Raw genomic sequence first — 25,694 nt, 5'->3', positions numbered from 1 at the left:
TAGGAGCTGGAAAGTGTATCTATCTATGACTAGAACACTAAAAATTGTTTTTTTTAATATACCTGTTAACATTTCCTGAGCTGGGTAGAGGCTTTGACTTACAAAAATTGTATGAAATATGTATGAATCTTCCATTTACTGTTGTTTTCATGATTTTTTTTTTAAATAACTTTTAATGACTTTCTGTTCTGTCACAGAATACTGATTTACTTGTGTATTTCATAGTAACATCAGCATTAATCTGTGTCCACAGAAAAATTAAAGCCTCATTTTTTTGGTAATAAACCAAACTAAAATGAATAAAAGTTTTGTTTTCCCCTTTCAGAATAGTGATATTTAAATATTAATTCTTCACAAGCACATTCATGACTTCTGGCATCTTCTCTTTCATTTATAATATAAAACTGCAGAAAATATATTTTCTATATTTTCTATTTCTGGTGCATGTCATTTCAAATCTGCAGAGTTAAAATATAGTGAATTTTCCATCTTTCAAGATTCTTTCTTTGCATTTTATCATAGAACTAAAATAGTTTCATTTTCAGATGAAGTTGATCTGTCTTGTTTCTCTTGTCCTCAGGTTTTTTTTATGCTTTTTAAACTCTGCTAGGTCATATTTCATCTTTCTTCTGCTGTGCTTTAATGAGACGTAGATTGTAAGCAAACTAATATTTTTATCCCGTTCCTGTTGATCTGAAATCCTGTGATCTGAAGGTACACTGTGATATTGTAAGACAGTGACACACACTAACACACTGTTTCTTGTGTGGCTATATTTTGTGCATTGTTTTCTTCAGTAAAATCAACAGTCTCTTTTACTAGCATTATTATCACCTTGTATGGTAGATATGGTATAGTGTAGATTTTCTTTTTCTTCTAACTGTTTAAATTACTGGGTAAGGGAAAAACAGTAAGCTTACTGTAAAATTTGCTTGCTTGTATTTTACAATATAATGTATATTTCAGTTAAGCTCAAATTCTGTTCCTTGTGGATATGCTAATTGGAATTTATCTTCCTTTGTGCTGACCTGTCTTGTGAGTGAAGTAATTTCAGAAATCAATAGTGGTGCGGGTTGTGTTTTTTTGGGTGGTTTTTTTTTGTTGTTGTTGTTTTTGGGTGTTTTTGTGATCAGTTTTAAGCTACCATACTTGTCTGAAGTTCAGTGTTAATACTGCATGTCTTAAAGACAATTATTTAAATCTGAACAGCAAAAGATTTGTTTTACAGTCATTGATTATATCTGTCTTACTGTGCATTTAGTAATAATGAACTCTTAGCACATACTAATTACCACAGATGTTGGGAAATGAGTATTTTGCTGATGTATTCATGTAAGAGTTTGGTGGAATGAACTTGGATGTCTGTAGACCCTGACAGCTACAGCAAAGCATTGTTGCAGATGTTATGTTTAGTTATTAACTTAAAAATATTTCTGAAACTATAACTCAGATTAAAACCACCATTATTTAATACTTGCATATAAAGGAGAAATTTATTAAGTCACCTTTCAAACGTTTTAAGCACAGAAGTTTGATTAAGAATTTGCAAAATAATTGTGAAGAGAGAAAAAGTGCTTTTTGGAGCTTTCAGGCACATACTCTTCAAATTGGCAATGTTTTGCCTGAAATAAATGGAAAACAGCACTTCTGTGAGATGGGAAAAAACAAGCTTTCAAAAAGGCCCTGTGCCATTCTCTGCCATATGCTCACTCAGAGCAGATCACTTAAGCTGCAAATTGCATGAGCTGTGGTTATTGTCACTACATATATAGTCACACACAGACACATACATATTTTTTTTTTCCTCAAGTTTATCAACAAAGCTTCAACAGTGTATACAATCTACAAAAGACAGAAAAAGGGACAAAGAAATTGATGTTCAATCATAACAAGCAGTAGAGCTTTTTTTTTAAACAGATTTTGAAGGCTGCATAATTTTTATGGTAGTTAAAAAATAAATTGGAAATTCAATAGTGTTGTGTGAAATCCATCCATGGTTTTAAATAGAAACATACCATCAACAAGTAACTAAGCCAACAGTTGCACTAAATTGAGTATTTTGGGGAAACTGACACTGTGTGGTTCCCTAGGATGCCAGACAGTTTGGGCATCATCTGTTGTATGAAGCTGAAAAGAATTGGTCTGGCTCCAGATATTCTGCCTTGTAATTCATGAAACCTTGTAGCCCCTGACTGCTTCTCCTCTATTGTCTCATTATCTGGGAACATTAGGGGGAAGTTTATATTTGTAGTAAATGTAGGCTGTAACTGTTTAAGCTTGGCCCAGGTTTCTTTGCGGCCAGCGTTCAAGCATAAAACTGTACAAAGTGTAAAAATCACTAATAGACCAGATTAGCCTTGTTATTAAGAGATACTGAGTCAGAAGGAGCAATGAAAATGAATAAATATTAGCCTAAAAACAATGGGGGAAAAATGTTATGGAGAAAAGTACAAGTGGATAAAGTGGGTATTCATCTCCTTGCCTTTCAAAAGAAGATCTCAAACAAAATAATCCATGAAGAAAGCTTCTCCTGCTATACCAAAAATGCAGATTGACAGGAATAGGTAATATATATGGAAGTTCTGTAACCTAGCTGCCTGGGTGGGGGAAGGAAGTGATTTTATTCTGAACTTCAAAGAAGTCCAGTAATCAGATTTACAGCTGTAATAAAGTTTATGTAGTACAGTAAGATTTAAAGAAATGCAGTCTTTTTCAAGTATATGATTGCTTTAATCTCTTCTATTGTGATTTTGGTCTCTGGGATTCAGAGCTATTGGTGGTTGAGGGCAGATAACATTAGTTCAATAGAAATGTGTAGGAAAATTGAAATATCAGAATTTCAGATTTGGAATAATCCCTTGTTCAAAATGGTGTTTTCTGAATATCATAATATAGTATTTTGTCTGTATTTGAATTCATCCTCTCATTTGTATTCCTAGGCAGTAGGAGAGTGACGATGGAAGTTCTTGAATTGCTTGTTGAAGACATGTTCCTTATTGGTGATGCTATTTCTGAAAATGTTTGGGAAGATGATAGCCTTTTTGCATTGGAATTGGTAAGATTCTTTAGGCTTTGATCAGCTGTATTTAACAGTCTGCTTTTATAAGCCCCTGACATTTTCTGCAGTGATTCATATACATTTTTAATTTTCTGCTGAGCTACCCTTTTGAAAATCTTAAATAGTTTATTACTAGTTCTATCACTGGCACATTCTTTTTATTTTAAATGTAAGTTCATTTACCAGATGATACTGAAATTTCACCTCAAGAAAATAAGTAATTAGTTTTGTCTTGTAGTGAAAGGCTTTTAAGCAGCCATTGAGAGAAACACGTGTAGGCAAGGGGGATCTGAGGGAAAAGTACTGACTACAAATGTTGGAGACCAATCTGATGTAGATGACAGCTTTCACTTCACTCTACTCCTTACAAACTATCTGTTTAAAATTAGGGAGATAACTGTTTAGATCCGAGACTGGAATTGTAAGTTGCATGGTATCCGTTCCCTACACAGGACCTATAGATCCCTGCACAGATTTCGGTTATCCTTAGCTCTGTTGCTTAGCTGGGAAAGAAAGGAGAAGGCTTTTTGGCCCAGGAGAGATGCAAAGTGCTAAGGTGCTGTTGACCAAACAATTTAAATTGATGGAAATACATACTTGAGCACAGCTGAGAGTTGTTACATACGTGAAATACCAAGTTAGTGAATAACAGATGAAATAACAATGGGTGACTTGCTTTTTTGAAGAAAACTGAAAGCTGAAACATAAGCCAGCATGGCTTATGCGCGTAACAAACGTACCAGAGTTGCAGATTGAGTTGAGTTGCACTTGAATTAAGTGTAGTCTTAAATGCACATGACTTAAGTTAGAATTCAGGAAAATGCCACTGAATATGAAACAATGATATTGCAATAATTATTCATTAAAATACTACCGTAGGCTTCCCTAGTCTCTATTTTACAAATGATAATATTTTTATTATTTTAGGACCTAGCAGTGAATGAGAACTCTTTTTCTTTGAATTTAGTGTACTGATCTGTCAAAATCTATTATAATTGATCAACATCAAGTCAGTACTAAAGATTCCTTGCAGAACATTTAATACAAGAAGCTTAATGTAATCTTTTGTCTAGTTGTGGTATGACCTGAATCAATATATTCCATTGCATATAAATCCGTCAAGCTACAGTAGAAACTACGAGCATCATCACATGTACATCATACTGATCGTTGTTAGTAGGGTAATGTTTGTTTCCAGACTACTAACAAGCAAAGCTCTGCAAATAACCTGGGTAATTGTATACTATTATATTGATCTTTAAAAAAGAAAAAGCTTTGCTGACATAACTTTATTCCATTGGTAGAACTTTGAGATTTATTAGTAAAATAATTTTCAGATACAAAATTCATCTCCCATGTAAAGTTATGAATCTGCATCAATTTGTGATGCAGAACTGGACTGTGCAGTGCAATTCAGTAAGGCTAATTTTGATAAAGCAGTTGAAAGGCAGAAGATAAAAAAACAGCTCTTAGCATTTCAGTAAATAAAAATAACTGAATGGACAATTTTAGGAAACAACTGTTAAACTTGCCTTTATATTATATAGTACTATATCAAATAAAATGTCTGTTATCAGAAGTAGACTGTGTTTTTAGAGTTGTTAGGCTTCAGTGCTTAGAAAACATGCTTCCTCTTTGTGTTTTGTGTTAGCTCCAAGGGAAGGAGGTCATGTGTCTCCTTGCTACAAAACTTGAAAGCATTTCTTGCATAACTTTATTGCTTTATGTTTCTTTGTTTATCCAGTTTTAAAACTCTGCAGTGGAATATCTTTGTGAAAAAATATGTACTTTGGAAATCCCATTCAAAAATACTTATGTTTATAACTGTATGTATTTTACCCATGTTTTATGCTTCCTTCTCCTAAGTAAAATTTTTACTGTTTTCCAGTTCTGTCATGTGCACTTAAGTGCAGTTGGATTCTGCCATGTCAAAAAGTTAGATACTGCAGATTGCCGTAACCCTTCAGGTTTTTTGGATCACTAGCTTTGAGATAGTCAGCCCTGTCTCAGGGAGGAATAAACTTTTTGAACCTACTGTTGGTTTGAGACTCCATGGTTTTGAAGCAGAGGCTCTTCCTGCCTCTGAAAGCTGTAGCAGAGCAGAGAGAAACTTACTCTTTTGAACTCCCGAAGATGAAAATGAATCCTTTTCATCTTGCTGTGTAATAATGTGTGTTGATAATTACTTTAAAACACTGATTTGATTTAGTCAATTGCTTCTTGTCATTTTCTTCAACTTAAACTATGTTGAGTCAGATAAATAGTGCTTAATTGCTTAACAGTGATTACTAATTTCTGGAATTAGTAAACTAAATCTCACATGTGCTATTGCCTTCTTAATCATTATTTGGCATTCCAAAACTGGCAACTGAAATTAATTCTGCCTTTGTTCTAGTGTCCTTAAGTACAAACCCAGCTTTTTCAGGTGACCAAAGTTCTAGAAACTAATTTTGTTTTCTCTAGTGTCAATGAGCAGGATTTATTGAAATGATGGTGATTCTCGAGTAGGATTTCACATAATCTGAGAAATGTGCTGCTGTTTTCTTTGAGAATGAATAGATGTAAAAAACATTTGATGTTCTCAAAGTTTGGATTTTGGTTTCGTTTTTGGGGTTTTTGGTTTTTTTTTTGGTGGGGTTTTTTATTATTTTAAGGTAAAGGTTTATTAGCAGGTTCAAACCAGCTCCTAGTATTTCCATATTAAAAGTGAACTTCAAAATAGTTAAAATTCCCGAAGTTCAAAAGTGTAGTGAGCAGGAACTAAGGGGAAAAAAAAAAAAAAAGGCGGGAGGTGGGAGAGTAACCAGTGATGGGTAATTACTGACCAAAGTATTCAGAACTGCAAGTGAAGGCAGTGTGAGGTCTAGAACTATGCACAGTTCTGGTCAGATGACAAAAAAAAAATGCTGTGTATTTTGTACCATTTCTGCATTTTTTAAATTATTTGGTGTAATTGTGTTAATGATGCTATGGGTGCTGTATAAACACTGCAGAGATGCAGTAATGTTTCAGTTATTTCTAATGACTGTATTTCTGATTTTGATTTCAGAAAGACAAATTGCTTCTGGTCTTGGGTTTGCTTGGAGAAACTATATTATATCACAAAACAAATATAAGTGCAGAGCAGCCCAAGGTGATGTTGGTGCATCACAGAATGGCATTTATTAGCATTTCACTCTTCACTGTTAGATTCCTGCAAATACTTCTCCCTGTAGAAAAGGTATGCCATCACTAATTTTAAGTGATTGTCTTTTGGTTTTGCATTTTAAGAGGGCGAAAAGTGATACCTCCTCAGTGACTAGCACTGGGAAAATAGCCACTGGACAGAGAAATTAATCTAATTTACATTGGCTGATGTATGATCACAGAAGGCAACTTTCTGTCCTACAGTTATTGGTGTAGTCTGCAGAATCTTCTGCAGATTTCAAGTCTTCAAAAAATATTTTTAATACAGTTTTTTTTAATGCGTTTTTGAAATTCAATGTTCTTTTTCCTCCTGTAGTGTTTTTTCTGGTATGGTTCATGGTTTGCAAAGCTATGCTGCCCCCTGCTCATTTATAGTATGCGTGCAAGTAAGACTAAGTAAGACTAGAACTACATAATGATTAAAAATCATCATGCTTAATCTGATGGAACATAATAAGCAATTATGTTTCATACATTGTAGTGATTTTAATTATTTGCTTCCAATGCTCTTTGAAAGAAGTTCTGTTGTAGCTCTTGAGTGTTTTGTTTGTTTGTGTTTCCCCCCCTCCCCGTTTATTTCAGATGGGGGGGTTTGATGTTTGGAACTTTTTGTGCAATGGAAAGTGTAAGATGTTTAAACCTGTATGAGTTTACATTTATTTGGATCAGGTTTTATTGCAGTGTAGCTCTTTTTTAGACATTCTTCAATTGATTCTCAGTTACAGGCTTTTTGTCACAAATATTAAGTCTTTTACTATTAATATAAGTAGTCTCTTGTACCTGCAAATAAGTGTAGACATTCTAATTTAATGACTTTTTAAAATTTTTGTATTTATGTTCTTACGTACATAATACAAAATTTTCAATTCTGTGTATGACAGGAGTTGGAAAAACTTACTGTATTTGAGGTAAAAATTTTAGCTGAAGGAATACTGAACACTTGCAGTGAAAAAACCCAAAACAACAACAGAAATCCCAGTTCTTAGTATGTGATATTACTATGTGGAATCGTAGACAGCTTTTTATTAAATACAGAAATAATTGTGGTCTGTGTATACTCTGCCATCTAGTGGTTAGACAGTAAATTGACCCTGGCCAGTCGTATGTGTTCGTTAGTGTTGTGGCTGGATCATACACAACTTTTGTGACTGGTTGCAAGTCTGACATGAGGACTCACATCTAATAAACTATCAATTTTTAATTAAAAAAATAATTCTTCATATAAACTCATTTGATATGTGTTTCTTTCTCTAATTTTTAAGTAGCAGCAATAGTGATTGTACTTGTTGCATGACTACAAATGCTGTTGTTGGTTTTACTGCATTTTCAGGCTGTTATTCTGACAGTTATTTTCTTTTTCAAAGGCGAGTAAAGCTTCACAAAAGAGTTTGCTGAATGCTTTATTTCTTCTCTCTCTGGATGTGTCCTTCTCCTTGGAATACCCAAGCATTCATGAATCCATTGCAGCCTATCTGGAGCAGATGAGTACTGAGAACTACAGTATTTATAAACAAGCTTCAGAAGCTGCGTATTCGATGGAATGCACTTGTAGCTTTATGATTGAAGTTAATAAGAAGGTATGGAATTTTATTATATAAAATAATTCCTGTAGGCAGATTTCTTTCCTCCATTTCCCTTTCTCTGTGGTGAAAACTATAGTCTAGCATAGCCGAAGAAAATCCGTAAGTATGACTACTCCGTACCATGCAAGATGCAGTTAATATCTACTTGTTTTCACTAATACTACTTGTGATGGTTGTGTAAAAAAACAAACCAAAAAAAAAACCCAAAAACAAAACAAAAAAAAACAGAAAAAAAAACCCCAAATAAACAATAAAACCTCCCCCCAAAACTCCCAAAAAATCTTACCCTAAGTAAAAACAAAGAAATAGACACTTGGAGACTGGAAGTGGGCACAAGACAAGAAGACGTATTATGGGCAAAGTAAGAAAGAAGCAAATACCCTGTTTAAATAGTTTAAATATATAGTGTGTGTATATAAGTGTGTGTATGTATGTTGTCCAGTATTTAAATAGTTCAGAAAATTTTAATTCCCAACTACTTGACAGTTGTAGCTCTAATAAACAACTACTTCTAGACTGTGTGGGATTTGAGTGTTTCACTTTGTTATGAAGACAACTGATAATACTTTGCTTTATTAGTTAAGAGATTCTAGCACAGTACTGAAATATTCTTCTCTGTTATCCAAATGGACAAGTAATTGTGCAAAATACTTGTTCCGTTGATACTATAATAAATGAATAAAATACAGCAATATAAATGTAGTGCTACCTTAAATCTGAGTTAATCTATCCTTTATGTAGGCAGGTTCTGAACTTAATAGAAGCAATACTTTTCTCATAAAATACTGTTTACAGTGAAGTTAACTCCATCAAACGTAGATGGCTCGTGTTTAATATATTTGGTAACCAAAAGTATGAAGACATACGTACTTAAATTTAAAATACCCAAAACTTGCTTTTAAATATTAATAGTGAATTATTAAAAGTTTAATAGTTAAATCTTTCATTATACTCTTCTCACATAAAATGCATATTGATTTAAAAAATAATAATTTGATTAAAAGCATAAAGTATTCAAGGATGAGTCTATTCTTGGGCATTTTAGAAAGTGTTTTGAATAGTTATAGTGTTCATGCTGTGAAATGTTAGACATACATTATTCCCGTTGAGTTTAATAGAAGTTTATTTGGATTCAGCAGCTGAAGGGTTTTCATCTCCCAGGAGCAGGTTTTAAAATTTATTTGTTTGAAATCTATTGAATTTGTTAATCAGGTTAATTATAAAATTCTCTGTGAAAGACTGAACCAAACCCTAATTAGTAGATGTATTAAATCATGATAAATTCTGTAAGATTATGCAGTAACATTGTATACTTTTAATATTACTAATCCTGATAGTTTCTTTCTCTTCATTTTGCTTCTCAGGGGGACAAGAATCTTTCTGAATTAGTAGAATTGGCAGATCAGGCCTTGAGTAGTCTACCCTACCATCAACACTTTCCCTTGCTTCAGGCATGCATTCACATATGCTCAAATATGTGAGTACATTACTATTTAAAACTCTTACTTGAGAAAATAGAATCTTTTTTTTATGGATAAACTTTTTCAAGTAGAAGCTCAACTTGTTTATTCCCTGTATTTGAACAATTGTTTTCTTTAAGCCATTGAAAGGTCTCTTCTAAATTATTTGTGTCATTCTGTAGTGGATTGCTTGAAAATTGAATTTCGGGTGCTAAAAACCTAATGTTTTGTTCTTTTCTAGGTATAAGCTTTTATGATTTTCTATATGAAATTACTATGTGATTTACAAAAAAACAGTCTTAAAACACTTTGACCTGTCTTTCAAACTTTTTAAAATTCCTTTGTTCCAAGTGTATTTGTGTAACTTTTATTTTACTTTCAGAAATCCTAAAGGACTTATTTTATTGTAGATGCTGTATATTACAGTATGTCATCTCATTTATTAAACAGCATGTTTTTATTACTTTTTAGATTTTCCATGTCTCTAGTTAGAGAATTTTAGTTACCCTGTGGTGCCTGGAAAAGTTCTGTATTGAACACTTAATTAGAAATACAAAATCTAATTTTATACTGATTCAAAATTTGACCTTAGGGATTTTTTCAAAGAAAGATACATTTAAGAGCTCTCTAAGTGTTTTTAAATTATGAAATGCCAAAACACTTTTCAGTGTTCTAATGCCTTTAGAATTAGTTATTGTTTGATTACTGTTTCAGGCAACAGGAAATTCACTTCAATTTTTTATCTAACATCAATTCACTTTTGTGATAGTGAGATGGACTTTTACCTCTACAAGGAAAAAATTCTGAAAGCATAGAAATTTTTTTATAATCATATACTATGATCTAAGGAGCCTATTGAAGCTCAGTAGAATTTTATTTCTTCAGATGAACATAAATGTTTGTCAGGCTCCTAATTTTGATGAGAAAAATCTTGAAAAACTATCGTCTTTGATTACCTACATGTATTAAAAAAAATACATGTACAAACATGAAGACTGATACTATGATTTTGGCAAATATATTGTGATCTCTGAACATTTGTCTGTCAAGTCATTTTTCAGGATGTATACCTCTTCAGGAAGTATTTTTCGGAGATTGTCCTGAAATTTAACAGGAAAATTTTTGTAGACATCTTTGGGTACTGTAGAATAAATAATAGTTAAACTAACTGTTTTTCATTTTTAGTTGGAAGTCTGCTGAGGCTAACTCATTGCTCCTGGCTGATGGTCAGAAGGTGCTTCTCCATCTATTGTCTCATCCTTCACTGAATATAAAAACTGAAGCCTATCACTGCTGTTTGGAAGTGGTTAAGGTTAGAACTAATGCTTACTTAATGCTCTTGGTGCTGCACTAAAAAATGCGTTTTATATGATTTCCTCATTAAAAGCATTTTTTTAATGCTAATTCTGGTTACCATGTTACATGCTGTGAAATGTGTATAGGCCTGGGCTTTCAGTTTGCTGTTATGTTTTTGGGATTAAATCTACTTGGTTAGGTTATATTTCAGGTACTGCACTTCAGAATGACAGGCTCTCTAGAGGGGGAAAAACAGTGTCTGACAATTTTATTTCTTAAAAGGATTCCTAATAATGCTGGTCACTTCATTTTTTTTGCTGCTGCTATGCAGAAAGATTTCTGTTTAATTTTGCTTTTTAAAAGAATTTAGGTGTTCAGTTTTGCTTGTCTGCTGAAATGAGGTTCATAGAATCAGAGACTTGTTTGGGTTGGGACCTTTTAAAGATCATCTAGTCCAACCCCTCCTTTCACTAGATCAGGTTGCTGAGAGCCCCATCCAGCCTGACCTTGAATGTTTCCAGGGATGGGGCATCTACAACCTCTCTGGGCAATCTGTTCCAGTGTTTCACCACCCTCATCGTAAAAACTTTCTTCCTTGTATCTAGTCTAAATCTACCCTCTTTTAGTTTAAAACCACTACCCCCTGTCCTATTGCAACAGGCCCTACTAAAAAGTTTGTCCCCATCTTTCTTATAAGCCCCCTTTAAGTATTGAAAGGGCACAATAAGGTCTCCCCGGAGCCTTCTCTTCTCCAGGCTGAATAACCCCAGCTTTCTCAGCCTTTCCTCATAGGAGAGGTGTTCCATCCCTCTGGTCATCTTCATGGCCCTCCTCTGGGCCTGCTTCAACAGGTTCATGTCTTCCTTGTACTGAGGACTCCAGAGCTGGATGCAATACTCCGGGTGGGATCTCACCAGGGCAGAGGGGCAGAATCACCTCCCTCGACCGGCTGGCCATGCTGCTTTTTCTGCAGCCCAGGATATGGTTGGCTTTCTGGGCTGTAAGCACATGTTGCCAACTCATGTCCAGCTTTTCATCTGCCAGGACCCCCAAGTCCTTCTTGGCAGGGCTGCTCTCAATCCCTTCATCCACCAGCCTGTATTGATACTGGGGATTACCCTGACCCAAATGCAGGACCTTGCACTTGGCCTTGTTGAACCTCATGAGGTTCACATGGGACCACTCCTCAAGGACAGATTCTATTCCCTTCATAGCGATTTTTCACTTCCCTTTGATTTTTTTTTGTTCAGTTTTCTTTTTTGTACCTGAGCAAAATCATTTTGCATTGACTGCTTTTCTGATTTTTGCAAATATGTTTACTGAAGGAAAAATAAAACAATGACATATTAATAAAATACTGACACTTTCAGAGTAGATCTTTTTACCTAGATTACGCTTTAATTGCTTAGACCTTACAAAAAATGTGAAAGAAAAATACCTCTTTTTTTCCTATGTATGAAAGCTTGGGTTGTGTCTAAGAACACCTAAGTCTTCTTATGTATTCATTGTTTTAAAACCTTAATTTGTTGTTGTTTTGAGGTTGTTTTGGTTTTGATTTTGTTTTACATGGATATTTTGTCACTGCCTTAGTTTTTTATAAAGATAGCCCAAGGGATAAAGAGTGTGAACTTCCTAGAAGTATGGCTGTACTCCATATAAAGAATGGCAGTGTCATATTCATCAGGTTATTTTAGGTATTCAGTAATATTGGCTCACAAAATAAAAATCGCTTTTCTCTTTTGATATAATACTTTGTCATAATTCTTATTTTCTCTAATGGACAACAGCTAAACTTATTGTGCTTATAGCACAATTCACTGGTGTACAAAGATGCTGGAGCTAGTCTTTTGCAAAAGAACCCTCTATCTCCACTGAATGACACTTGTATCTTTTTGTGAGATTTTTACCTACATTTTTTAGGTTTTGCTTATTTTAATGTAATACCAAACACCATAAAAAGTTTGTCTAATTTATTTTCACTATTATTTAAAATAAAACCAAAATTATTTTGTATTTCTTAGTCTTGTGTAACAACAAGAATTTTTAATTAGTGATCTATAAAGACGGTGTTTCTTCCAGGGCTGTAATGTTTAGCTTTCAGAACTGTAATCCTCCAAACTGCATGAAGAAAGCCTTTCACTGGATGACAACTTCAGGCAATCTATAAAACAAGACGTAGTAGTGGACACTGTCTTGAATTTTAAAACTAATCAACTTTATTTTTACTAAAGGACTGTTTAGGTATTCAGAATATTGCAAAGCCTGTGTCCTCAGTCTGCCATGGAGTACATTTTCTTCTTCATCCAAAAGTTTTATATGAAATCTGTACGTTTGGCCTTCAGGAAGATAAGAATGAGGTACTGTGTTTAGTAGCTGTATTTATAAGTTGATGTGCATGCAAAGTAGGTGTTGATACTCTTTATGGTGGTCTGAGGCTTACCTGAAGTTTTGCCTAATGATGAATTAGAGGCAAAATAATGTTCTAAGCATAGGATGCTATTAAATGAAGTAAAGACCAATGAAAAATGAAATAAGCTATGTTTTTTAATCTTTTCCTGTAATATATTCAGCCCTAATAAAATGTGCATACAATGAAATAGTACGTATGATGCTTTACATTTATGGAAAACATGAAGTCTCAAGTCTTTGTAAAGCTGAGATGACCTCTGAAATGTGTGCTTTGTTGAGGAGTAAAAACACGTTTTAAATCTGCAATGTCTTTGCTGTAAAAATGTATTTCATCACTACAAACACATCTGTGTTTAATTACCTGAGTATTATAGAAGTGTTTTATAGTATTATAGAATAGGACCAAATTTCCGTTGCGTTCATTTATATGTATGAATGCTTAACATATATCCACTATTTCCTAGCTTACATATAAAGCCAAGTAGGGAGTTCTGAGGGCGGGGGAAATTAATTAGTTTATTTGTAACTCTTTATAGCTGATCTATAAGGTCCCTGTGGTCAGAGGGGAAAGAACATTGACTAACACATTTTTATTTATTTTTTTCAGCTTGTCTCCTGAAGTGAGATTTTTTTTTTTAACACAGTACTCTGCACAATTCAATTTAGAAGTGATTTTTTTAAGATGATAGCATTTTAAAAGAAATAAAATATCTTTAATAATGTGCTATGTATTTGTATTTCTACTTTGTATGTAATTTATCTTTTCCAAGGAAAGCATTTATTTTGTTTGACTGCTCCCTTGGATGCCTTATTAAGAACACTGCCAGTTTTCTCTTTTAGTGATTGGTCAAGTATAACAAATAGATTTCAATTGATACTGAATTTAAAAAGATTATTGAGACAGAGAATACATGTTTACAAAATTATCTCATTTTGTTCTCTTCACCTTATAATGCATTCTTATTATTCTTCTAACAAAATATATAATGAAGATCATAGCCAAGCTTTTTTTTTTTTTAACTTCTTGGATGTATATCTGCTACTTAAGTTTTCATAAAGCATCAGTTTAATCTTTCAGGCATGTGACAATGAGAAGAAATTAAGAACCTTGTATTCCAAGGTTGGGCTTAAGATTTGCCCTGTGATTTTTATAAATCCAGTCCCTTAAAGATAGGCTAGAGTGATATTATTAAAGGCTGTTCTTGTTGTCTGGGGTGAGAGGATTTTTAGCTCTGGCATAAAATGTAGGGTTTTAGCTACTAAAGGTAGGTGGCTTTTACACTATGTAAGGAAGAGTGAATTCTGAGAAGCTGGGGTTTTTTTCCCCCTTGCAACTGTAGTAATAATATTAGCTTGTAAATACTTTAGTATTGCATGTAGTAATCATTGCATACTGTATACAGGATACAGTAATACAGTAAAAGTGCTGTATCATATACCTTTTTTCCTTTTTTATGAAGAGCTTCAGATGAACTCAGGTACAATTTGAAATATTTGTAACCTTCTCAGTTTGACTGTTTTCTTGAAGAAAGTGAAATGGCCATGTAACAGGCTTTAAATCTCTTTTCTTCCTGTATTTTCGGAAGCTTATCATAAAGACTGAGAATGAAGTGCCCCAGAAATGTAGGGTCAGGAAAGAAAAGAAACAGAATTTGTTTTACCTGCAGGATAAAGGGACCAATAGGTGTATAAGCTGAAGTAATGATTTCTTTTATTTCAAAAAAGACAAACCAGGGTTCTAAGGGGAAAATGATTTGGTGCTCTTTAGGCAGAACTATTTGTGTGTTTTCTCTGAGAGGCTTTTCTAACAACTTTATGTTTAGTGTGATTGACAACTTAAAAGTAACGTTCTGCTGTGACAATGTTTTGCCTGTAGATCCTCTTTGAGATGTTTTTGTATAGCATTTCCAATTACAGTATTGACAAACTGACCTAGACACATCTGTGGTTGCATTAGTTTTTTTTTTGTTATTGAGCAGGTAAACTCTACAGCCAAGGCCATTCTGATGCATCTATTGCAGGGACGATTAGTAATGGCAGTATTGACTTGGAACAAGTTTATTGAGGCCCTCTATCCTGTCATTCCTGTCTTACAGGTACTTCTAAGTGCTTTAATTTGAATTTGATGTATGAAATAATGTAAACAGCAACACTGTCATGTTAAAGAACAAACACAATATTCACCTAAGTAGTAATATACCTACAGACTTGTTTTGTCAGATGTCAAATGGAGAAATGTTTTATAGGGGTCCTAATACCAGTCAAAGTTACTGCTTCGAATTTGTAGACAAATTTTAGCCTGGTATTACTAGAATGTGAAACTTTGAAATGTAGTAGAAATCAGCAAGTATTGACTGAGACTTAAATGGTTTGAAGATATGAGTGGATAATCTAAATATAGATTAAAAAATTGCATGGTTTTTAAAATTAGTTAATAATTATCAGTGTCCCCCATATCTTAAATTTGAAAATTTTAACTCCTCTGTGGTAGTTATTTTCTGATCTAGTATGTGCTTAATAAATAGCAATAGGTGTAAGCTGTATTTTCTGTATATTTTGATGTTTGTTTTTTGATTTGTTTGTTTCCAATATTATTAGAAGTTTCAACAGTCAGTATTAGCCTTAGATGTTAGTCTTCATATCCCTAACAATGTGCAAATTTCTTTTCGTTATCTTTACCCTTGGCTTGATCTAATGGGAACTTTTGCTTTTCTCAGTCTGATTTTCAGCCTAATTGCTCCATCCAAATTCTTTATTGTTTTTTTCTCTAGTGCTAGAAATTTCCATTCTATGATCTTCCTATAGTCTTTCAGGTTAGATATTTTGCTGCACCTATCTGATGTTTGGTTTTCCTGATTGTTTTTTGCCTTATTTCTGTCTTTTATTTAACTTGGGTAATACATCGAATTACACTTTTCTGTCTTTTTATTTCTCAAAAAATATCACTCAATAATTATACCTACTGACTTGTATCACTGCTATATATTCATCTGTTGCCTACAACTCAGTATTACCGTAAGTTGAAAAAAAAGCTTATATGACTTAATCCCTTACAAAAATCAAGACAAAAATGGGGACAAATTGCAAATAAGATGGGCCATGAAATAGAAGGCTTGGACAGAAAAATATGCAGAGGAAATACACTGAAAACTTGAAAGTGGTGGGAGAAAGGTTACTTCAGAGCTTTCTTGCCCAGTAATGTCAGCTTTTCTGTGTTACCCACATACATATCTTCCATTGATATTCAAGGTTAGGTAGGTGGGGGTTTAATATAAGCTGTAGGCTAAACACGTGAGAAAGAGCTTACCCCACTCTCGTTTTTGTGAGTAGAATTGTCCTCCATACTATAGCGGAGCATAGCTCAGGCCTGTATCTACCCGATGCATATAAAATGCCTTGTATTTTACTCTGCTGTTTAAATGTTTGCAGTATCATTACTTGATATAATTGGTTCTGGTTTGTCTTGGTTGTGTGTGAAAATGCTTTGACTAAATATCTGAAAATAGATAGGATTGAATGTTTTGAAGTAATTTTCTTGTAGGGACTGAATTTGAAATGGAAACTGACCTTGCAGAGCAGTATCATGTTAACAGATTGAAGCGTAAATGTTCAGGTCAAAGTATCTCTGAGGCACGTAGCAATCTCTATTTTGATTTGTACACAGGATCGTGTATTAATTTTAAAAATCGTTTTAACGGAGGAATACTAATCTGCAGAAATTGAATGTTTTCTTAAAAGTAATTGCTTTTTTTGGGGGGGTGTCGTTCCTTCCCGTCTCTCCCTTAGCCCCTAAAAGGGGAATTACCTTGTCTAATTTGCTAAGTTAGTAAGCAGATTTTTTTAATTTTGGAAGTTTTTTTTGTTGTTTATTTGTTTTAGGGTTATGCTGACACAAAAGATATGCTAGGTAACTGTATACTCACTTTGAGTGAAACAACCTCTGACAAAGGAGAAGGTATTCTCCCTAGAACTACTAGACTACGGGCTGCTCTGCGTCTTCTCTTTTCAAAAAAGCTGTTGTAAGTAATGTCAGCATCTCGTCTAATGTTGATGACAAAAATGTCTACTCTAAAAACCTGATTATTATGCAGTCAGTTGATTTGAAAGGTGGATTAATCAATATTAAGTTGAGTAAGTACTTCCTCCTAGCTGTATTAATTTTATAAACTAATTACTTTTGAACTATACAGCTAAAGTTTTCCAGCATGAGGAATTATATATTTAATTGTTTACTTCTATAGGGTTCGTTCTACAGCACTTAAACATTTAACATTCCATCTTTTGAATGAAGAAGGGGCAAACCTGAAACGCCCGCATCTGCATGGTAGTGTGCTTTCCAGCATTTCAAACTTATTTATTATAGAAAGAGCTATTGAGCTAAAATTGGATGATAAAATGGAGTCGATATTTAAGGTGAGTAAACTCTGTCTAAATATTGTGTCATTGATCAGCTCTTCTACCTGCCCAGTCACTGAAGTTATCACTTTCCGAAGGTTGCAATATTTCATACAAATTGTCTTGCTTCATAAAATGGAATCTGTTAATATATTTTTTCCATGTAAACTTAAACAGTAGTTTTTATGCTACTGTATGCAACAACAAGAAAAGAATTCCTTCTTTCTCTTTTTTTTTTTTTCTCTCTGCAGATAAGTTAACAGCAAGGCTTAACATGAGTACAGAGAGCGCAGGCCTGCTCTGTTTACAAAATTTCATTGTGCATGGGTAGAGTCTGATTTTTCTCACATAGAGCTTTTTTTCCCCACAGAATCAATTTTTACTGAAAAAGACGCAAATAATTTTTAATATGAAATAATCTAAAATAAATTACAAATTTGTCTTTGAGGTTTTTTAATATTGCTGCTTTTGCAAAGTAAAAAAAACCTGCAAGTATTTCACGTATGGGAAAACTTATATCTGTTTTTTGTTTTTTATCATCTCCCCTCCATTCTCCTTCCTTCTTTACACTCAATGCTTTCAGATTAACAACAATATGTTAAACAAATGCTAAGATGCTTCCCCTCTGAAAATAAGTATTCGGACCACTCATTGTACATTTGATTTATGCTCTTCCCCTACATCCTTCAAGAAGTTAGGACCTGAAATTTGTATGGATATGTAGGATTATTTAAATTTGTCTAGCCCTATTGCCATTAAAAAATCAGTCCCCTTCATGGATTTAGAAGCATATTCTAGCATTTCTGTGTAGTGTTGAGCTTTCTATAGTCCTGCATAAATTAAGCATTATTTGTTAGAAATCTGTTTCCGTTGTGCACTAGAAACTTGTCTTGTTATATTCCGCAGGTATTATTACAGATTTGCTTTAAGAAAGGATTAGGTTATAATCTTTTTATTACATGCATGTGGAAGCTAATCAAATATGTTGTAATAAGGAATTTAGATCTTTTTATTTTCTACTTTCTGTTAGGAAATTTGGGTGGTTACCTTGTTTCGTAATAGCATACTGGATGTAAATCTAATACAGTTTTACTTTTAGGCAGAAACTATTGAAAAGCTGTATGACATCTTGACTTCTGATGCTGTTGACCTAGTTTTAAGAAAATCTGCAGCCGAGCAGCTAGCTATCATTTTAGAAGGTAAAATTCTTCAGAAAATTTGTATTCATGTGCAGATCATTGCATGAGCTTGCAGTTTTGATAGGTTTTCTGTATGTTTCTGCTAAGGGTACTTTTTGTAATTTTTATGTATGTTGTTGGACCAGAATTTTAGCACTATTGTCGATAATCTACCAATTCAAATAAAAGATTAGTTATTTGTTGTTGTTGCCCTCAAGAATAAGAAATAGTGGTTTTACTACTTAAGAAAACAGCTCCCTTATGTAATAGAGGAGTAAGCTGAATTCTGTAAGCTTTTTTTTTTTTCCTGCTTTTCCTTTTTAATGTTTGTTAAGTTGTTGATCTGTCTCAGAACTAGTGGTGCTTCGAATTTTTTGGTATTGCTAACTCAGATACTCAGTCTTGAGTAAGGCAGGTGATGGTCAATGTTGCATTTTCATTAGGAAAGTTAATTCTTGGATTACACAGGCTAGCTAAAGGGATTTTATACTTAGTGAGGAATTTCTTCTATCATCCTGAATTTCTTCCTCCATTTTGAGTTAGTAGTAACTACAGTTAAAATGGATGGAAATGTTATTTGTGTGAATGAGGGTTCAGTAAACTCAAGCTAAGCTTCCATGATTATACCCTCTTTCAATATCAAGAATCAGACTGCCTGTGGCATTTCATCTAATATATTTTTGCAAGGAAAGTGTTCCTCTTTTTATAATTTAAGTGGCTAATCATAAATTTGTATTATGGGTGTTTTTTATAATTATGTTGCTCACATAGGAAGAAATTATGAATTCTGGTGAAGAAGATCTGATTGGATTAAGATGCAAGTAAGCAGTCTTGCATAGAGCATTATTTTGGCTCGGTGCAGGGTCATAACTGTAGAGTTTCAAACCTGGATGTTTGTACTGTACCTGCTCAAACTCTGATTCAAATATGTTTTCTTCAAGGAACTCAAATCCTAGTCATAGAACATTAAGTTTTTCACCATGGAAAGGTGAGGTCTCAGATAATATTCAAATTAGCATTTTTCTTGTCAGAAACATGATCACAAAAATGAGGAAATGTGTACCTTGTCGTGTAAAATAAATTTAGTTATGGCTGCCAAAGTTTTCAGATGTCAAAAGATAATATGAAACATAGCATGGGATGACATTGTAAAGGAAAAACAACACAGCTTTATCGGACAAATTTCATATGAAGGATCAGTTTATAATTATTAAAAAAAAAAACAACCCAAAAACCAAAAACAAAACAACAAACCCAACCAACCCCAATGACATAGCTTTTTTTGTTGTTGTTGAATATTCTTAAACCAGATGCTCTGAATGATGAGTTCAGTGGAAAATACTCTTATAGTGATTGAGTTTTTGTAAATACTATTTTTAGTTCCATATTAAACTGTTGAAGACTTTTTAAATACTACAAGTGAAATCCTCGTTTGACTGCAGTTGAGTTGCACAGGGGATCACTGTAATTGTGGAACATAAAGTTCTTATGGGAAGTTACGTAAGATATTTAAGAGTCTACTGTTCAAGAGAGTACTATAGTCAGATAACAAGACTTTGAAGAGACTCACCTTCGTAGAGGTAGAGCCGTACTTGTTCTGTTGATTAGCAATTTTGGACACTTGTTCTCAACAGCAAGAGTTTGTGATCTTGCAGAAAGAAGTTTAATATTAAATAGGTGCAGAACTAGCGATTCTTACTATCTTCTGTTTTTCCTGCAGATACCAAAATGCATGGCATTGTGAAAAAGTTAGGTGTGATAGAAAAGATTTTGGCTTACCTTAATGAATGTATACATGTGGATGGCAAGGTAAAACTATTGTTACAAGTTCTTCTGCAAGCATTGCACAGCATGACAGTAGTAGAATTTGCCTTTTCCTGCACTTCTAACACTAATCTTTGTGCATTAATTCTGCACAGAACACAAATGTTTAGTAGCAATTCTAATTGCAACACGTATTTTCTTCATTATATTTTTTGATAATGCTAAGATTCTCTTAATGAAAGAAGATGGGTTTGCCTACCTATAATAGTTAGCCAGAGAACTGTGTTTGGTGTGGTTCAGAAATATACCAGAACTTCCCTGAAGCTTTCTCAGTAGAGACCAAAAGAATAATCTTTAATGACCTTGGGGAAAAAAAAAAGTGTTATATTGTATATCATGGTCTCTAAATTTAAGTCCTGAAGCAAATTATAATTAAAAATGAGGAGATGTTATTGTAAATGGGAATCTATGTGTCAAACTGAGTTTCAGGTGTAAGTAATTTTCTGACCAATAGAAGATCACCTCACCAGCGAGAGTCTCAGGAGATAAGATCAGATTTAGAGTTGAGTGTATATTTGTTGTAGATGACCAAGCTTTCTGTTTTTGTAATATGTCTAATCTGATGCTTGAATTTTTCTGAAATTCATTAGTTGAAAACATTTTATGCAAGCTCATTTAGGCTATAAGTTGTTCAGCATCACTTCACTGGATAAACTTTTTGCGTATTTCTTAGTTTGCTTTTATAGTATTGTTATAGCAGTCCAAGATCCCAAACCTTGAGTGTTTCTAAGTAACCGTGAGAATTTTTATATAGTAATGACTTCTTTCCCAAAAATGTATGAGAGAAAAGAACTGCTTGATACTTAGTGGAATTCCTCTTATTTGTCAAATTAATGAAAATTATGTTCTTCTTTGGTAATGGTAATGTTTTTTTCCAGATTTTCAGTATCTTTAAGATTATTTTATCCCTTTAGCATTAAGGAATGTCTAGTCCCGTTTATGATAGCTTGAATATAAGTACTTTTGTAAACCACTGAAACCCAGTTGGAGAAATTGAAATATCGGGTTCTTCAGGTATTTTTTTTTACCCTTTTTTTTAATGTTAGTTTTTTATTATCTTACCTTTTTTAGAGAAACAGAGTAATGCAACTGTTGTTTTGGGTAGTGAATAGATATTAGCATAATTACTTAATGATACAGAAATACAATCATGGGAAATATATTGCTTTAGGCAGATCTGTCATAGCCAGGTAAAAGTCTAGGATAAACTTTAAAATAATGTTTATAGCCCTTTATAAACTTTCATTTAATCCAGGAAGGCCATAGGCAACAACTCTGGGGGCTGTGACACATTTCTCTTGCATATATGGCTTGTGGAACATAGGATCTTTATACTAAACAGGATGTTCAAACTTTACATGATGGAAGTTGCAGAGTATTTTAGAGGAGAAATCTGAAATTGTACATGTTGAACTATGAATGGTTTAGATCAAGTCAGCAGGAGAGTGTAAGCTGACAGCTGATTATGAAATTCCAGTTCTTCAAGTGCTAGCATTCAGGAATTTCTTTGTTGGCTCTGTGTTGATAGAAGTGTTGGATCTAAATGCTCTGCTCTGTAAAAGAACTATAAAATGTTTCCTCTGCAGAATGACTAAGCAGTCTTATGCCTGTCTCAAACACAACCAGTAGAGGTCCCATCCTTAGCTCCTTCAAGCTCTGACAGTTCAAACTACTTCCTAAGAAAATGAGCTATCCACCAGAATAGAAAATAAATGAAGTAGGAGCGCTGCTTACCTCGTTTGATATAGCTTAGTCTAACTGCAAAGTTTTAAAGTTTCATTATGTCAAAGAAAGACCATGTAGGTTTGATTAAATAAGTCATTAGGATACTTTCCTGGGGGAATTTAGCCCAGATTCTGGTTCTCCCCTCAAATGATTTTTGATTTCATCCTAAAATCAATAGAAAAAAAAAAAAACTAACAAAAAAACCTTGTATGTTCTTAGAAAAGTAGCTACCAAGAAAAGGATAAAGGATGTAGTAGACGGAAAAAGCACAATTTAAATAAAGCTTTATATATAGCTGTGCAAAAGACTCTTTCCATGCTAAATAACCAGGGCTTTTGTTTATTCAATATTAAACTATATTTGGTGATGCAGTTTACAAAATAAAATTTAAAGGCAGAACCTCAGACAAGCAAAGTAATGGTACTGTGAAAGACACATTGTTTCCTTATTCTTAGGAACAGTGACTTTTGGTTATAGTTTTGGCTGTTCACTCATACTTTAACTTTTAGCAAGCTTCTTTCTATTTTGAGGTTTCCTGATCTGAAAGACTGGGACCCAGAAAATGAATGTGATACAAGAAGCTATTTGCATTTAAAAAAAAGAAATGACTAAGCTTATATGGTTGTAAATATTTGGGGTTTTTTGGAAATCCTTCAGCTCACATATATGCTTCTTAAAAATACATATTTTGGAAGCAAACCTTATAATTGTGTTGTGATGACAGAGACCAGTAAAATGACCATCAATTATAAAGAAAATAAAACCAGAAGTGAATAAATATTTTCTAATGAATATGCAGTTATCGTCTGAGTGAAATGTGCTTGTCTAAGTTCTAGGTTTCTCTATTATAAATGATGGAATGTATTGTGTCATAGCATGACAGTTTGTATTAAGCATCTCATACTAGATTATCTTGTTATCTGTATTTATTTTTTTTTCTCTGTTCCTGCAGCTTATGGAATCCGTAGTGTTCCCATGTCTAACAGTCTTACGCAAACTTGTATGTGCCGATCCAGTTGTTCGTCTGTCCCTAGCACAGCAATCATCTTTACTGCTTTTGCTGTTCAGAGGTAAAGATGGTATTTTCACTTTAATACATGTGCGCAAAGAAAATGTGTGAAATATGGCTAGATGGTTAACCAAAAGCCTTCTTAAGAACCTTGGATCACTTCAGGGTCTCTAATATTTAAAAGATAAATCATTGTGTGCTATTGTTACCCATGTTGTGGCATCTGTTGAAGATGTTGGCAAAATGACTGTGGAAATTTGTTTTTTTGGTTTTTTGTTGTTTTTAACCAGTGTCTTTCTATGTATTATTAAATATCAATGTTTTCCTAACACATTTTTAAATATCTTTATTTTCTTCAGTTTCCCTGATATTCCAAAATGATCGTGATGTTTTAACAGAAACTACAGTATTGCTTTGTCTTCTGTTGTTTGATGAAGTAGCAAGAACAGAAACGTGGTATGAAAAAACAGTTATTTAATGGCATATTGTCTAGTCAAAAATCAAGGTTTTAATGAAAATAAGTTTGTGTATATATATCCAAACAAATCATGCCCCGAACTTTTATATATACAAAATAGCGTATTTGTAGGCCAGACAAATTGTTTCAATATTTGGGTTGCATGGCATATTTTTTCAGTATAAATACTTCGTACCTCAGTGTTAATTTTAGGTTTACTTTAATTTTCAAAAAACCCTGATGGGTCTGTAATCCATCTTTTCCATAAATGGAAACTACAGAAATCAAATAGCTAGCTGTAGGTGTGGGTTTTTTAACTTAATCAGAATTCTCCTATTTACTTTGGCTTTTAAATGTAGCAGTTGTCCTTAAAACAACAGACCTTAGCTTATGATATAATTTGAAATTTTCATATACTTCAGAAAAAATATGCTTTTAGAATTCACACACATGAAATATACTGAAAAGAATTATAATGCATATTTTTTTCTCTAATAGAAAAAAAGAAACAAGCATGTGCTTTGGTATGTTATCTTTAATTTCATTATTATGTGCAGTACATCTGCAACAAGTATTCTGTATGTGTGTGACCTAAGAACTATCTTAATATTGCATAATCATGAAGAAATGTTTATTAATAAAAATTATTCATCAGTGGGTTACTAAAGAGCTAGCTGGATGAAAAAATACAGCTATAGCTGAATCATAAAGAAATAGTAAGTGTAGCATTAGTAGAAAATTGAAGCTTTAAATAGGGAATAATAACTCTAACTTAATCTCTTGTAGGGCTGATGGCATAACCATTAATGATACTGGCCCACCTACCTTCAGTTTACCTGCTGCTGTTGTTAGAAGGTATGTGTGGGTGGTTTGTCTTTGTTTGTTTGGGGTTTTGTCTTTTTTTTTTTTTTTTTTTTAAACAGTTAACTTTGCTTCTGTCCATTTGCTGTCCTTCCTGAACTATGGAGGTGGGGTAATAAAGGGAAACATTTGATGTTAAATACAGAGTTGTCTGCATGGAGTTTTTTCTCCAAATCTTTGTTCTCTGAAAAAGAGTTTCAGAAACATAATTTGCAAATTTAAAAGCTTGCTCTAATAGAACATTTAACTTAAAAAAAAAAAAAAAAAAAAAAAAAAAAACACACACACAAAAAAACCACAAAAAAAACCCCAACCAACCAACCAAAACCGAACACTTTTTTAATTTTTTTTTTTAGGTATCATCTCCCAGTCAGGATCACTGCTCATCATGTAGTTAGCCCTAATACTGTTGTGGTGCCATTGTCTTCGGAGTGCTTGACTATGAAACCTGTGTCAGATATGCTTAAGATGGCTTGGAATTTGTCATGGTACCATGGGATTGAAAACCTATTGCAACTCATAAATTATGAGAAGGAAGCAGAAACGTGAGGCATTTTATCTTGATTTTATATCCCAATATATTTCAATTAAATTAGCATACAATCAAGTATAAAAAGGTTTTCAACTTCAAACAGCAGTTCAAGTTTTTACTGGTTTGAGAATGCTGTCTTTTTAAATGTAAAGGGTCACATCCCAAGAGGCTGTAGATAGGTAAAGCGTTAGCTGTGACATAAATTGCACTTATACATGAAGTCTAGAGTGTGATCCAACTTTTATTAATGGTCAGACTCATGTCAAAAAACTTTAAATAGGCTCTGTGGCTGTTTTACTTGTAGTCATTGTGGTCTTTTTTAGTGAGCTGCCTTTTTTCCCCTTTATAGTTGCATGACTTACTATTTCTCTTCTCTTTCTTTCCTTGGGGATTTAAATTCCAAATAATTATTCTTTTTAATGGTAATACTAAAAATTATGGTAGATAATGAGGAAAATTCCCTTTACATCCTTTGGTTAGCTCTTGATTAAGCATCATTTCTCTCTTTGAGACTATTTGTATATAGAACTCAGCATCTTAGAAGAGTCTTGATTTAATAGGACTGAAATGCTTGTGCCTGTATCTCTGTCCATCTTGACAGTTTTTTCAGTTTTTGCTTGTGTCCTTTAAGGGGTCCTACAAGTTTCATTAGTAAACAGTGTGGTTCTTGAGCCATTGGAAACTTTGCAGTTGTTGATTTGATAAATCATTTTCATTTTAA

The 25,694-nt window shown here is 33.4% G+C and overlaps 1 protein-coding gene across 2 annotated transcripts in view; it reads left to right on the top strand.

Moving 5' to 3' along the window:
- The window catches only part of RTTN (rotatin), a 92,584-nt gene that overhangs the window by 11,073 nt on the left and 55,817 nt on the right, over window positions 1-25,694 (top strand). The window contains exons 10-24 of one of the 2 annotated variants that reach the window (XM_059836330.1): window positions 2,940-3,055; window positions 6,108-6,278; window positions 7,609-7,821; window positions 9,192-9,304; window positions 10,473-10,599; window positions 12,815-12,940; window positions 14,972-15,088; window positions 16,872-17,011; window positions 17,234-17,405; window positions 18,487-18,586; window positions 20,286-20,374; window positions 23,067-23,184; window positions 23,483-23,589; window positions 24,386-24,435; window positions 24,798-24,986. In XM_059836330.1, the coding sequence (XP_059692313.1) occupies window positions 2,940-3,055; window positions 6,108-6,278; window positions 7,609-7,821; window positions 9,192-9,304; window positions 10,473-10,599; window positions 12,815-12,940; window positions 14,972-15,088; window positions 16,872-17,011; window positions 17,234-17,405; window positions 18,487-18,586; window positions 20,286-20,374; window positions 23,067-23,184; window positions 23,483-23,589; window positions 24,386-24,435; window positions 24,798-24,986 (1,948 nt within the window). Of the gene's footprint in view, window positions 1-2,939; window positions 3,056-6,107; window positions 6,279-7,608; window positions 7,822-9,191; window positions 9,305-10,472; window positions 10,600-12,814; window positions 12,941-14,971; window positions 15,089-16,871; window positions 17,012-17,233; window positions 17,406-18,486; window positions 18,587-20,285; window positions 20,375-23,066; window positions 23,185-23,482; window positions 23,590-24,366; window positions 24,436-24,797; window positions 24,987-25,694 lie in introns of both variants that reach the window. The other variant, XM_059836329.1, reaches the window with a different exon arrangement.

The sequence above is a fragment of the Gavia stellata genome, chromosome 3 (assembly GCF_030936135.1).
Source record: "Gavia stellata isolate bGavSte3 chromosome 3, bGavSte3.hap2, whole genome shotgun sequence".
NCBI classification, from domain to species: Eukaryota; Metazoa; Chordata; class Aves; order Gaviiformes; family Gaviidae; genus Gavia; species Gavia stellata.
This window is presented reverse-complemented; position numbering and strand designations above follow the sequence as displayed.